The sequence below is a fragment of the Electrophorus electricus genome, chromosome 6 (assembly GCF_013358815.1).
Source record: "Electrophorus electricus isolate fEleEle1 chromosome 6, fEleEle1.pri, whole genome shotgun sequence".
Taxonomy (NCBI): Eukaryota; Metazoa; Chordata; class Actinopteri; order Gymnotiformes; family Gymnotidae; genus Electrophorus; species Electrophorus electricus.
In genome coordinates, this window is record NC_049540.1 from 29,168,553 (window position 1) to 29,181,387 (window position 12,835).

At 42.7% G+C, this 12,835-nt stretch overlaps 1 protein-coding gene across 1 annotated transcript; it reads left to right on the forward strand.

Annotated features, from left to right (window-relative positions):
• Positions 1 to 3,715: 3,715 nt before the first annotated feature.
• lman1 (lectin, mannose-binding, 1) lies at positions 3,716 to 12,700 on the forward strand. Its single transcript, XM_027030713.2, has 13 exons — positions 3,716 to 3,930; positions 5,143 to 5,297; positions 6,507 to 6,614; positions 6,881 to 6,942; positions 7,292 to 7,391; positions 7,770 to 7,893; positions 8,084 to 8,142; positions 8,375 to 8,507; positions 8,839 to 9,011; positions 9,383 to 9,453; positions 11,582 to 11,738; positions 12,009 to 12,130; positions 12,458 to 12,700. The coding sequence occupies exons 1-13, from the start codon at positions 3,723 to 3,725 to the stop codon at positions 12,492 to 12,494; spliced, it is 1,509 nt and encodes a 502-aa protein (XP_026886514.1). The 5' UTR covers positions 3,716 to 3,722; the 3' UTR covers positions 12,495 to 12,700.
• Positions 12,701 to 12,835: the final 135 nt, after the last annotated feature.

Here is a 12,835-nt window from a genome sequence, read left to right on the forward strand (position 1 = left end):
CAGCAGGAAGGGGGCCGAGGAGCACGGGATATTCTTTTGTTTCCTGCACCGTTCCCTGTTCTTGCGTGCAGGTATCTGAAAGGCAAGTTGGGAACACAGAGGCAGAGGGGAAGGTGGGGGTCTGAGTACTTGTGGAGATAAAGGAATCCATTCTGTATTGTTGGGGGCCTTCATTTCAGTGTGTCCATGAATAAGTAGAGAGAGAGAGAGAGAGAGAGAGAGAGAGAAAATCTCTGAATACACTTTAGTTCGACTGAATGGTGAGAAAAGGACTTCACACACAACCATACAGGACCATGTTGAGACACTTTAAGGTAATGTTTGAATACATGCACTTTCACTCACTCTCTCTCTCACACACACACACACACGCACACACACACACACACACACACACACACACACACACACACACACACACACACACACAAATAAAGTTACGTGTGTGTAAGGAAAACTCCAGCATGCACATTACATCTGGTTTGCTTCAGTAAAAATGAAATATGAGTATTATTATGTCTGAATCATACATTTATTGTGATTCATATGAATCATATATTTATAATGAAAAACATGTCCTACTATGTAATGTGATGTTAAAAATAGCTTTCACTCCTTTCCCATATTCAGTCTTGTTATGACCGACTTAACAGTTACAACTGAACTGTCCTGATTCAGCAATTAAATCTCCATTCTATTATCAATTAATGATAGGTCTCTCATCTGTTGCCAACACATAACCCATCCAGACTCTAGTAACCATGGTAACATCTGTGTTGTCTACGCAAACAGTTGAGCAGATGTGATTGGTACTGGCATGTTCTCTCTAGTTTAGTTGTGTAAACCCTCTGGAGTCCCAGTGTGAGGTGAAAAACTGACAATAAATTTAAAAAATACAATGTCTGGACAAGCCTGTGTGAAAAGAAGAGCAGGAAGCACTAACACTGGCTTTGCTTTTGCTCTGGCTGTGCCTGCATACATTCGTGGCGTCTTGACTTGTGAAGAAAACTCATTCGCTGTCAGTGATGACATCCAGTGGCTCTCTCTGAGGTCCTATAATTGGTTGGCCAAATATTTGCCCTGACTAATTTGTAGTGGTATTCTCATACTAAGTAATCCATTAGCTCTCATTAGACACCTCATTGTGTCTGACCCAGAGGTTCCATTTGCATCTCTATTGTCATTCAAATTGCGCATTTCCTAACTGAGGAAGACTTATCTTCTTAATGAAAACCTTGTGGGAAAAGCGGGGGGAATGAAATGGCCTCTGTGACCCTAACGATGCTACCAGGAGTCCAGAGGAATATGAATACCAGATAAGGACACCACGGAGCAAGATGGCCGCAGACGCGCTGTTCACAAACCCAGTGCTCAGTGCCAGTGGTTTATTAATCCCAATCTCAGTGGAAATCCAAAATAATTATTCAATATGTGGAACAATTCATAATTATTAGTTTAAGGTTTTTTTGTTTGCTTGGTTGGTTGTCTGGTTGGTTTGAAAGTTCAATAAATAATGTCCTAAACTTTAATATACATTAAACTAGTGTCTGAACATTAAGTAGGAATAGGAGTAATTAAAATTGGTATTTATTTATTTATTTATTTATTTATTTATTTATTTATTTATTTATCTTCTTTTGGATTTCATCATCTTCATCATCATTATCACCTTTGTATATTTATTAAATAACTAAATAGAATAGAATGCTTGTGGATTTGCTCTTGGGAGATGTTCCACTGGTAAGCGCCAGGATAAGAATTATTCGTATTTCACCTTGTCATCTCACGGCTCTTTAGACATCTCCGCTTTTAAACAGTTCTTACTGCAAGTCTCCAGAATCCAGCAGCAACGCAGGTTAGGGCTGACCTCTAGGTAAAGGTCACGACCTCTCTCCGGAGTGTTCCTCATTAGTCCTGAGCTCCAGAGGCAGGGGAAAGTGAGGGTTTGTCTCCCACCACCTGCAGAGCCTTTAGGGTCATGCGCATGACCAAGTCGCCTTCAGGGCTGGTGTAAGATGAACCCCATCAATCAAATGCCTGAGTCACTCCGCCCCAACCGCTCCCACCACAGGGGTTGGGATAAGGTTGTTCTGGGACCCGCCGTGCTTTTTGGGTTATCCTAGAAAAGGCAGAGATTTGGGTAAGAGGTGGGGGGTTTGCTCCTGGCACCACAGTACGCTGACCCTGTCCCATGGACTCATGCACCTCCTACTCATTACAGCTAATTGCAGGCTTGCAAGCTGAAAGTGGTGTGTGTTTACCACACCCTGCGCTGCCAGAAGGGTTTACAGGAGAGAGGAGGGGCAGCTCTGGTCATCTGAAGAGCCTTAATAGTAGGACACTCCGTGTTCCAAAGACTGAGTGTTCTACAATGCCTCACACATGTTGTTGTGTGTTTGTTTATTTGTTTGGTCCATGTTTGTTTGGCTCTCTGAGGGTTAAATATGCATAAGCCAAGTCATTTGCCACGCAGCAAAAGGGTAAAACAAGACACCTTGAGAATGATAGATGATCGATTTTTTATTTTTTTTTTAAACTGGTTAGCAAATATTTAAATATTCAACAACATAAAAATTATATGACGGGACATGACAAGATAAAGAAACAGAAAATCTTCTTCCCCGTGAAGCTGTTTGTTTAATATTTCTCTTCACTTCGGCAGGCCTAAGCTTTCTCCCGTTCGTCTGAAGAAGCAGACCTGAGGTCTCTCCTCTACGTCTCTCAGAGACTAGCTCCAACACACCAAGCATCCCTTCCTGTTAAATTAGTACGTCATTTGACTTTTCCTGGGTTTAAAGTCTGTGAATCTGCACGGTCATTACAACGGTGTGATTCTCTGGCCATTTTTATTGTTTTTGTGCCTGTCTGGAAAAATGCTTTGAAAGATCTGCTAGTGGCCACTTTGAAGACAGTGGAATCTGGTTGGATGTCATAAACTTGAGTCTATGATACCATATATACTAAGAGGCCTTTGGAAGCAAAACAGCAAGGCAACATCAAATAAGCAACATTTCAATGTGCAGATTTGATCTTCGCCTGCATGGCTCTCTGTCTCATCACGCCAAACCCACATCTAGTGTCTGTGGCCAAAAAAACACCCCTTTGGTCTCACAAGCTCCTGTACTTTAAGGTCTGTTGTTGTTTTTCTAATTTGGCTCATTATCAACATCTGTCTAACATTTGAACATTGTCAACATCTGTCTGATTTTATGTGCTTGGTCAGAGAATTAGTGAGTAGATTGAGGCAGTTTGGCATGTGTCTTACCTTTCAGATTATCCTATATAGCTAAAACTATCAATCTAAAACTGCATTCCAGAGAGTGTATATAATAATAATAATAATTATTATTATAATTATTATTATTATTATTATTATTATTATTATTATTATTATTATTATATATTTTTAATTACATACTATACACAGTTTATAATTTAATATAATGCTTTCCGGTCTGATTTTGCTTACTGTAATAATTCGCTTTGTATCATTATATTATTGGTATACGCCAAATAGCCCAATATGTATTTAAAGCGGCTAAAAAAATACTTCACAAACGCTTTCTTAATGAATATTCAACACCCATTTTTGCATAAACGTCCAGCTTCCAGTCGCGTACTAGTCTAAAAAAGAAGGCCAGCCAATGAGAGAGCGCCCTGTTGGCCTTCAGGCTTTGCGTCCCGCCCCCCACGCAGCGCTACGTCAGCAGTGAGACTGGAAGATGGCGGTGTCCATGGCGAGGTTCCTAGCTTCCCTGTCCTGGTTACTGGTCTTTACTGGAATATTTCACACCGTTTGTGCGGAAATCGCGGCTGGGACGGCAGCCGCAGGGGACATTCCCCATCGGCGCTTTGAGTACAAGTATAGTTTTAAAGGACCGCACTTGACTCAGAGCGACGGGACGGTGCCCTTCTGGGTGCACACTGGAAGTAAGTTCTTAATGGTCTTTCCTGGTTTTACTGGTTTCATGAACTGGTGTCTCAGGTTGTGTCGTTTAAATGGCCTGGTGCAGTGTCCGTTAACACATGTTCTCTGAGGAAGGTGCCCAGGTGAACAGGTGTGCTTAGGACTAGGAGCTTGTTACCCATTGTGGAGTCTAGGTGCAGGACAAGTCTGCCCCAGTACTCACTTTTAGTGCAAACTGGTGATCCTAGCACTCTGTAAATAACCCAAGAACTCACTACAAACTTATCCAACGTACCTAACACTTCCCCATGTCAAATCACTGTTTATCTGTTTCTTATTGTAGCTGTTTTCAAGTCAACAGCTTTGCTTTGTGGACTAATTCTAACCAGATGCCAAGGGACATCAACAATTTCATATAGCAGTGATCAGGTCTTCGCTTATGAATGGAAAGAATCACTCCAGTGATTTATGGAATGTAGCTCATTCATATTTAACTGATATTTAGTTGTGGCACATTTAAATCTGTTATTATCAGCTGATAAAGGTTTTGTGATTTATTTTGGCTTTATCATAGACCCCATTTGCCAAGGCCTTCAGCAAGGTGGTCTGCTCACGCTAATGCTTTGTTAGAGAGATTGAGTAATCTGGGCCAGATGCCAGTGTTCTGGACCACAGAGAAGGTCTAGGTCTCTTTGATATGAACTGTGATTAGAGTTCAGGATAGCCAGGAGAGAGAGGTGTACCAGCACGGTGAAGGTCTGTGTTGCAATACGTCTTGCAGACTCACTTTCATAGTCCTTACTTTAATATTGATGATGATGATGATGATGTTAGTAATAATTATGAAGTTAAGACAGGAAATGAATGGTTTTCAAATGTTTTTGGGAAGTGCAGCCTACCTATAAATATTGTGTAAATTGGCACTCGGATATCTGGCACTCAGCCAAGTACTCTGGGCCTAGAGCCAATTAGCACTTATTTTTTCAGAGACATAACTTGTTAACCTTTGTAGCCTGTTCTCTGCACAGTTCCCACTTCCCTGGTCTCCAGTGTTCATGAAAAGCTTGGAAGCTTTCCTGTGAGTTGAGTCAGGTGTGCGAGCGCTGTGTAAACGCAACACTGTGGGGTCGCCTTTTCCTGCTGATGTGCTGAAACCATTCTGTTTCAGTTTCTGTGGATGGAGGAAGCTTTCCGATCGGTGCGTGGCCCATTCATCCAGATGTGCTTCCCTGCAGGTGCCATTCCCAGTGCGGATCAGATCCGGATAACACCCTCACTGCGTAGCCAGAGAGGTTCTGTGTGGACCAAGTCTCCAGTGACCTTTGACCAGTGGGAGGCGGAGGTTTCATTCCGCGTGTCTGGACGCGGGAGGACTGGTGCTGATGGGCTGGTAAGAGAGAATGCCTCATCTGCCTTAAAGAGAGTCACAGACCCTGGCTCGCAGCGGGGCAGAATGGGTAGCTGACATGATTTTAGCCGTTCGACAGCCGTGTAATGCAGGTCATTGTCCATCGGTCTTTGCTGATGCTCCATCCACTGTCACAGTATGACAACACATACGAGTGTATAGGGGTAACTGGACCAAGTCTTTATTACAATCAGCAGAACTTTCTAGATTAATTTTATAGACTGCAGTAATTTTCTGGTCTTTTTTTTTGGGCCTTCAGTTATGTCTGGGTAAACCAGGACCGTGTTTAGAGAAGCAGCACAGCACTGTATCACTGACACTCACTTCACCCCACCCAACCCCATCCCATCCCATCCCACACCAAACTCATTCCATCATGTCTCCATCACTCCATCATAGAGATCCAGTCCTGTGAGTCCAGGTGGAGGCTGTTCCCTTCACCACAGTGAGTTCTGTGTCAGTACTACCCCCACCACACCTGCCCTTGTTTGGTCAGGGTCAAGTCCTGCAGCTCAGAGCACATCTGCCCCACGCTGGCCAATCAGAGCGCACGGTTGAACACAAGCCAGCTGCTGATCCTCTTACAGCGATGTGATGAGACAGATCCACTTGTCTGATTGGTGGCCTGGCCTGTACAATATAGGTACTCCACTCTGCAGGGAACAGAAAAATGCTAACCAACTCTGCATTGCGTCTGACTTCCTGCAAAGTTTCATTCTGGTCCTCATCTATCCCTGATTGGATGGATTTTTGTCCTTGTCTAAACCTGATTGGCTGGATTAACTTTCTGCTGAAAAGAGGTCATGGGGCTTTTTTATGTGTGATTTTAATAGTATAGTACCCAATATAATATTTAATATTTATTACCCACATCAGTAGTTTTTATTTTTACTTACCAGTTTTAGCATGTAGCTGATTTCTCTCTGTGCTTTCTTTGTGTTTCTTAATGTCCTAGAAAACTATGTGGGATGTTATTGCTATGGACCAAACCCAGAGTACACAGTGAGGGTTTTAACACGGCAGTAACTTGGTCATTAAGTCCTATACAGTACCCCTCAATACTCCAACAGCAAGCCCCATGGACCAAACAAACAGTAGCCAATGAAGATGACGTGTGTGTGTGTGTGTGTGTGTGTGTGTGTGTGTGTGTGTGTGTGTGTGTGTGTGTGTGTGTGTGTCTACCGTTTATAGGCAATATGGTTCACGGCTAATCAGGGGTTGGAAGGACCGGTCTATGGGGCCGCTGACCAATGGAACGGAGTGGGAATATTCTTCGACTCCTTTGACAATGATGGGAAGGTCGGTGGAGACACTTTAGTCTCAAATGGAAGAATGTAGATGGATTTATGCACATTAACGTGTCACATACTGTTTGTGGCTTTTAGACTGGTGGTAAAAATACTACGTAATACTAATTGAAATCTGGAAGCTGTGCAAGTCTGGCATATTGTATTTATCTGTTTCTTGAGCAAGGAACATCTGACTTGTGTGAAGCGTATTTCAGTAGCCGTCCTCTGGAAGATAGCAAAGATTATTATTGTGTCTGTGTGCCCATGTCATTGTAGAAAAATAACCCAGCCATCGTCGTAGTCGGGAATAACGGGAAGCTTGTTTATGACCATCAGAAGTAAGTAAAAACCTTGGGATTTGTAAACAAAACATTATTATACATGATTTTTTTTTTATTTTATTTTTTTTTTTTTGATGGGGGGTGATGTTATTAAACCTCCTACAGAAGGTGTTTGTGTATTTGTATGTAGGATCATAGTTATGATATTTAATTATCCCTACCCTACTTACCTACAACCAACCACCAAAACAGGTTTGTGGGTGGGTTTGTGGGTGGGGGTGCTAATTAAATCTTTAGCAGTAATCATCAGTCTAAAGATGGCTTATGTTCTGTGGTTGCTCTCTGTTTGAAATGTTCACCCAGTTATTTGTGGGTGTTCAGTAACTCCTGTTTTCTCCCTGTGCAGTGATGGGTCAACCCAAGCCCTTGGCACATGTCTTAGAGACTTCCGGAACAAACCCTACCCTGTCCGTGCCAAAATCATCTATTACCAAAGAACACTCACGGTAGGAAGGGGTGAAGGGTGTGATCAGTTTTTGTCAAACCTTTTCAAACCCTGACTCACAACGGGGCAGAACGCGCTGGGCACTGATGCCTATGTTTGCCTCATCTGCCTTAAAGAGAGTCACAGACCCTGACTATCAGCAATTAAGTTACACCCAAAAATGTGACCTGACAATGTCTTGTTTCTTTGGAAACATCACGGACGGAAATGTTTACTCTGTCTAAACATTTTTATATATATACTGCCGACATGCGCCAGAGCCTCAGCTACCGTGAGATCTGCTGGGTCCTAGTGTGAGATCCGACCTGCCCCTGCCCCTTGTCTCTATGAAAATGCAGTGTGGTTGCTGGGTTTGGATAAATAACCATTCTGCCTGTAGGTCTGGATCAATAACGGCTTCACTCCAGAGAGAGAAGATTACGAGTTCTGCACCAAAGTGGAGAACATGATCATTCCACAATCCGGATACTTTGGAATCTCAGCTGCCACGGGTGGATTAGCAGGTCTGGGCCAATCAAAATCTTTCCCAGAGTTCTGATTTTCTCCTTTCCTTTAGGCTTGTAAAGCTCACGTTTGAAACATGAGTGGTAAAGGAACATTAGCCACGTCTGTTTTGAAATGTGTTAAATTTCATGGAGTCTCGCTAGGTCGACATGAACAGCGTGTGAACGTGCATTTTACTGTTGATTCCAGATGACCATGATGTTTTATCCTTCCTGCTCTTCAGATTAACTGAACCTGGACAAAATTTGGTATATATTTTTCCACAACACACACACACTCTTGTACATGTGTATACACACACACACACACACACACACACACACACACTTAAGTGAAGTTACAAAGAACCCTCCATGCTTGTTTCATAAGTGTCCACCAATTACTTGATCCTTTTGTTGGTCATAATTGGAGTAGGAGTGTGTGCTGTGCTGTAGGCCCGCCCTGAGCTTTCAATGCCCCTTTTGGTTTCCTCCTCCGAAGCCCCCACCTGAACAAGAGATTCCCAAAGAAGAGCAGGACAAGTACCAGAAGGAATTTGAGAATTTCCAAGAAGACCTCAAGACAAAGAAAGAGGAGTTTCAGAAGGAGCACCCTGAGGTCCAGGGGGGGCCGTGTAAGTTCCCCTCCCCACCCCCAGCCTGCAGTCTGCCTATTAGTACACCAGTGAGCTTTCACCATACGTTGGACATTGGGAGGGAGTGACTGCTGCATGTAAAGACCAGGGGAGGTGTGAGCGCTGATTGAAGCTGGTGTACCGAGGGTGAATAATGGCACTTTATAGAGAGTGAAGTTGCTGAAGTTTAAATTTGCTGGCACAAGACACGGGTACTTTTCCATTGTTCTTAAGTTCATACCAGCTGCGTTGTTTGAAAGCCGAGCGTCATGGGGGGGTAGACGTCTGTGCGGCTGGTGCTTGTGCTGATGGGGCCTTTTCATTTGTCCAGTCGACATGTACGAGAGCGTGAGCGAGCGTGAGCTGCAGCAGGTGTTCGAGGGTCAGAATCGCATCCACCTGGAGATCAAACAGCTGAACCGCCAGTTGGCCATGATCCTGGACGAGCAGCGCCGCTACGTGTCTGTGATCACGGACGAGGTCGCCAAACGCTCGGCCGGACAGGTCGGACCGTCCGATATCGCTCTGTTTCCTCCTGCATTTCATATGGATTAATCGGTTTATTCAGTCACTGAAAATTGACTGACTGAGTTTATTTATTGGCAATTAGCCACTTTAAAAGTGTCAGGATTTGTTCTTAGAAGGCCGCAGCAATGCATTTGTTAGACTGTTGTAGCGCTCATCGTAAACTGATAACATTAACTCCTCTAGTCCTGCACCTCTGCAAATATCACATTTGAGTTACTGTTTAAAAATTTGAGTTACGGTTTTGAGTATTTTTACATTCTTTGTGCCTGAGTGCAGAGAGCATTATGGTGAATGCTTTTTCCCCTCTGTCGTCACATTGTCCTGAACATTGTCCTGATGTTTTTTAGGCCCCCAGTCAGGAAATGGACACGGTAATGTCGAACCAGCGGGAGATCCTGCATGGTCTGAACGAGCTGAGGTGAGCGGCTTCCTGACCTCTGACCCCCCTCTCTCATTGTGGTTAACTTGCTCACAAATCTAATATTCTAAAAGAAACGCGTGATATCCAGGTGCTAAGTCTGTGGGTAAAACCAGCCAGCCAAAGTGTGCAGCAGTAATCATTTATTTGAGCAAAAATCCTCCTTATGTTATTGATAAATATTCAACCCCGCCCACCCTGCCCCTGCTAGGCTAGGCTGCACATTTGATTCAAGGGGTAAGTCAAGGTGCCTTACCAAATGACCAGTTAAAAAAACACATTGTTGGTTCAAAATGAATAATATGATAAAATGACTTGCGGTATGGTGGAGAAAGTGCCCTTCTCCTGGGTTTTGTTTGGGAGTGTGCTGGTAGTTTAGCAGCTGATTGGCCCACCCAGCTGAGCCGGTTCACCTTCCAACGATGTGGACACCCGTAGCATTTTAGTTTTAGTTAGCTGGGTTTTTTGTTTGTTTGTTTTTGACACAGACACGTATTGTCCCATAGGTTAATTAGTTAGGGCTGTAGTCAAATGCAGGTGTTTTATTGCCTCTGTCTTTGTGTTCTTAAGGATTATATCACTGTCCTTCCTTAGAGCAGCGTGTGTACCTGGTTTGCTTCACAGAGATCCAGTAAACAGTGAAATAAATGAAAAACTCAGAGGTTTAGGTTGTCCGAGAATACAGGTTTTACATAGTTTAATGACGGCAAAGGCGATAACTAAACCCCCAACTCCGTGTAGATTATGATGATAACGGACAGTTTTACATCAGTTTTCTAGAATAAACACGTTCAGCAATATAAATATATATGAATATAACTAAAATAAACCTTCCCAGTACTCATATTGGATAATGATTAAATAATCTGAAACTGCTTGTGAAACTTGTCGTGTAGTCTCTCTCACCCCTACAGCTACCTGACTTCCAGTACCTGACTTGTCTCTCTAATCCAGTAGTCAGTAATAATCTGTGTTAGGGTGTCGGGGATTGCTCACGTGGGTTAATATACCTCATGTTGTCTCCACACTGTGATTTGTACTGCGGTGTTTTGCCTGTGAACAGATCAAACACTTCTCCACTATGAATAATCTTATCTTTAATCTTATGATTATCTACTCAGAGAGGCTGTGACCTTTCACTGAAGAGTGAACGTTTTAGCCCTTCTTAGACCCACAGAAATACTTGTCCAAGAAACACGATTCTTTACAGTATGAACCTCTCTCTCCAGAATTTCATGGGTAGCAGGTGAAGTTTAGATGAATGGTTTAACGAAAGAAAACTTCACTTTTCAGGAAGATTTGTGTATAATTTTCTCCCCCTTGAGAAATAAATTAGATTTTGTTGCACATGCTTCATCTTAACAGCCAATTCTGAGAGCAGCGCCATAGATTGATTTGGTAGGAATTGATTTGGTAATTATTGTTGTATCCTCAGATTCTTTATGTTCTGGTAGACTTGGAGTCACCAGGTGTCTTGTTCTAGCCACAAGTTATGAATATCTTAACTACATATACAAGATTTAAATCTTGAAAACTGTCACTGAATGTTATAATTTTTTAACATTTCTGGACTTTTGGACAAAGCTAAAATGAAAATATGCTGTCCTTGTCTGTTAATTATGTGGAACATGTTTTAAGATGGGTCATGAGGTTTTGGAAGGATTCATTTAGCAACTGTTGCCTTAGTTGCAAGGTTATTTAACTTCATGGTGAAAATGAAGAATACATGGGTTTTAGGAGTGCTATAGACAGGGATTAAGAGATTAGATTGGATTGGGATCATTCATGTTGGAGTCGCATTAGGATTTTTGTGTCAGAAGTTGTTGGCTACCGTCATGTGACTGTGTAATGAGGGATGCAGAGGTTTTCCTGCATCAACACTGACTAGTAGGGGCAAGGACGTATCCAGATTCTCCAGAATGTTTGATCTCTGTGTGTTTGTGTGTCCAATGTTGGCGTAATGGGTTTTATTTGTTGTAAAGTTGTTTTTGTACATCCACTGAGATGGTGCGGTAAACTTCTTGCTCAGTTTAAAACTGTTTGTTAAATCGGTTGTGTCCGTTACACTTCTGCTGGTGTCGCTTGGTGTAGTAATACTGTTTGTTTGTTTGTGCCTTTGGTGTTCCAGAACCACATTCACAGCCTCCCTAAAACAGCTCACCTCAGAAGCACAGGGGAACGCTGGAGGTCTGGGCTCTTATGAGACCATCCAACACTTCAACGACATCAAGGAGCATCTGCATGTGGTGAAGAGGAACGTCGAGCACATCATCCAGAAGAACGCGGTAGGGGGTGCACTTGGCATGTGCCGTCCAATCACATCTCGTAATCCGTTGGGGGGGGCTAATCCGTTTATTTTGACAGTTATTTATTTACCAGTGTTGAGAGGTACTTTCAAAATATAAGCATGCAGAATTTATGTGAGTGAATGAATGGCAAAATAGGAATTTGATTTGTAGCTGAAACTTTGTGACTCTTTTGTGTTTGAGTGTGTGTAATATGTTGTCATTGTGGATGATGATGGAATCCACTGCAGTTTTTTAATGCCTCCGCAGGCTCCCGTTGAGAAGATGAAGTGTCCTGAACTGCCCCCTCCCTCAGCCTGCCTTTCCACAACACCCTTTGTGGTTGTCGTGGTGATTCAGACGGTCCTGTTTTTCGGATACGTCATGTACAAGTGAGTTCCGCTAGTCCGAAAAAGCTAAAACTATTTGGAAGAATTTTTATGTGAAAATGAGTAAATTAAAATAAATAAATTACTCTTATTAATGTTAGCCATACATTCTCATCAGTTACTTTTCTCTCCCCCATTCTCTCCTACTGCCCCATCTCTCTCTCTCTCTCGCTCTCTCTCGCTCTCTCTCTCTCTCTCTCTCTCTCTCGCTCTCTCTCGCTCTCTCTCTCTGTCTCTCTCTCTCGCTCTCTCTCTCTCTCTCTCTCTCTCTCTCTCTCTCTCTCTCTCTCTCTCTCTCTCTCTCTCGCTCTCTCTCTCTGTCTCTGGCAGAAGCCAACAGGAAGCAGCAGCTAAGAAGTTCTTTTGATGAAACAGTTGATTGGTTAACACAGCACAGTATGTAGATGAGGGATTGTCTGTTTGTGTTTGTTTTGAAAGCTGTAAATTATTTACTTGACCAACTAAAGTATTTGGTTGTTTTTCTTTTCCTCAATATTTTTTAAATTCAGTCTGAATTGTACAGGGTGTGAATGTTCTTCCATGCGTGTATGGAGTGTATTGATCCCCAAATACGATGTAATATATTCATTAGTATTAATACTGTATGTTAAACATTTGAACTACACTGTTGTACACACATCTGCTTCAAGAGGAGAGCCTCTGTCCTCTGAAATGTTGCTGTGCCGTGGAAACGTGCTCTGCTGAAAC

What these genes read in the sequence shown, in the direction of transcription:
- lman1 (XM_027030713.2), top strand. Translation starts at nt 3,723, where the DNA reads ATGGCGGTGTCCATGGCGAGGTTCCTAGCTTCCCTGTCCTGGTTACTG. An exon ending in CCTTTGACAATGATGGGAAG is followed by an intron (nt 6,615 to 6,880) that starts GTCGGTGGAGAC and finishes ATGTCATTGTAG; the next exon opens with AAAAATAACCCAGCCATCGT. An exon ending in CTTGTTTATGACCATCAGAA is followed by an intron (nt 6,943 to 7,291) that starts GTAAGTAAAAAC and finishes CTCCCTGTGCAG; the next exon opens with TGATGGGTCAACCCAAGCCC.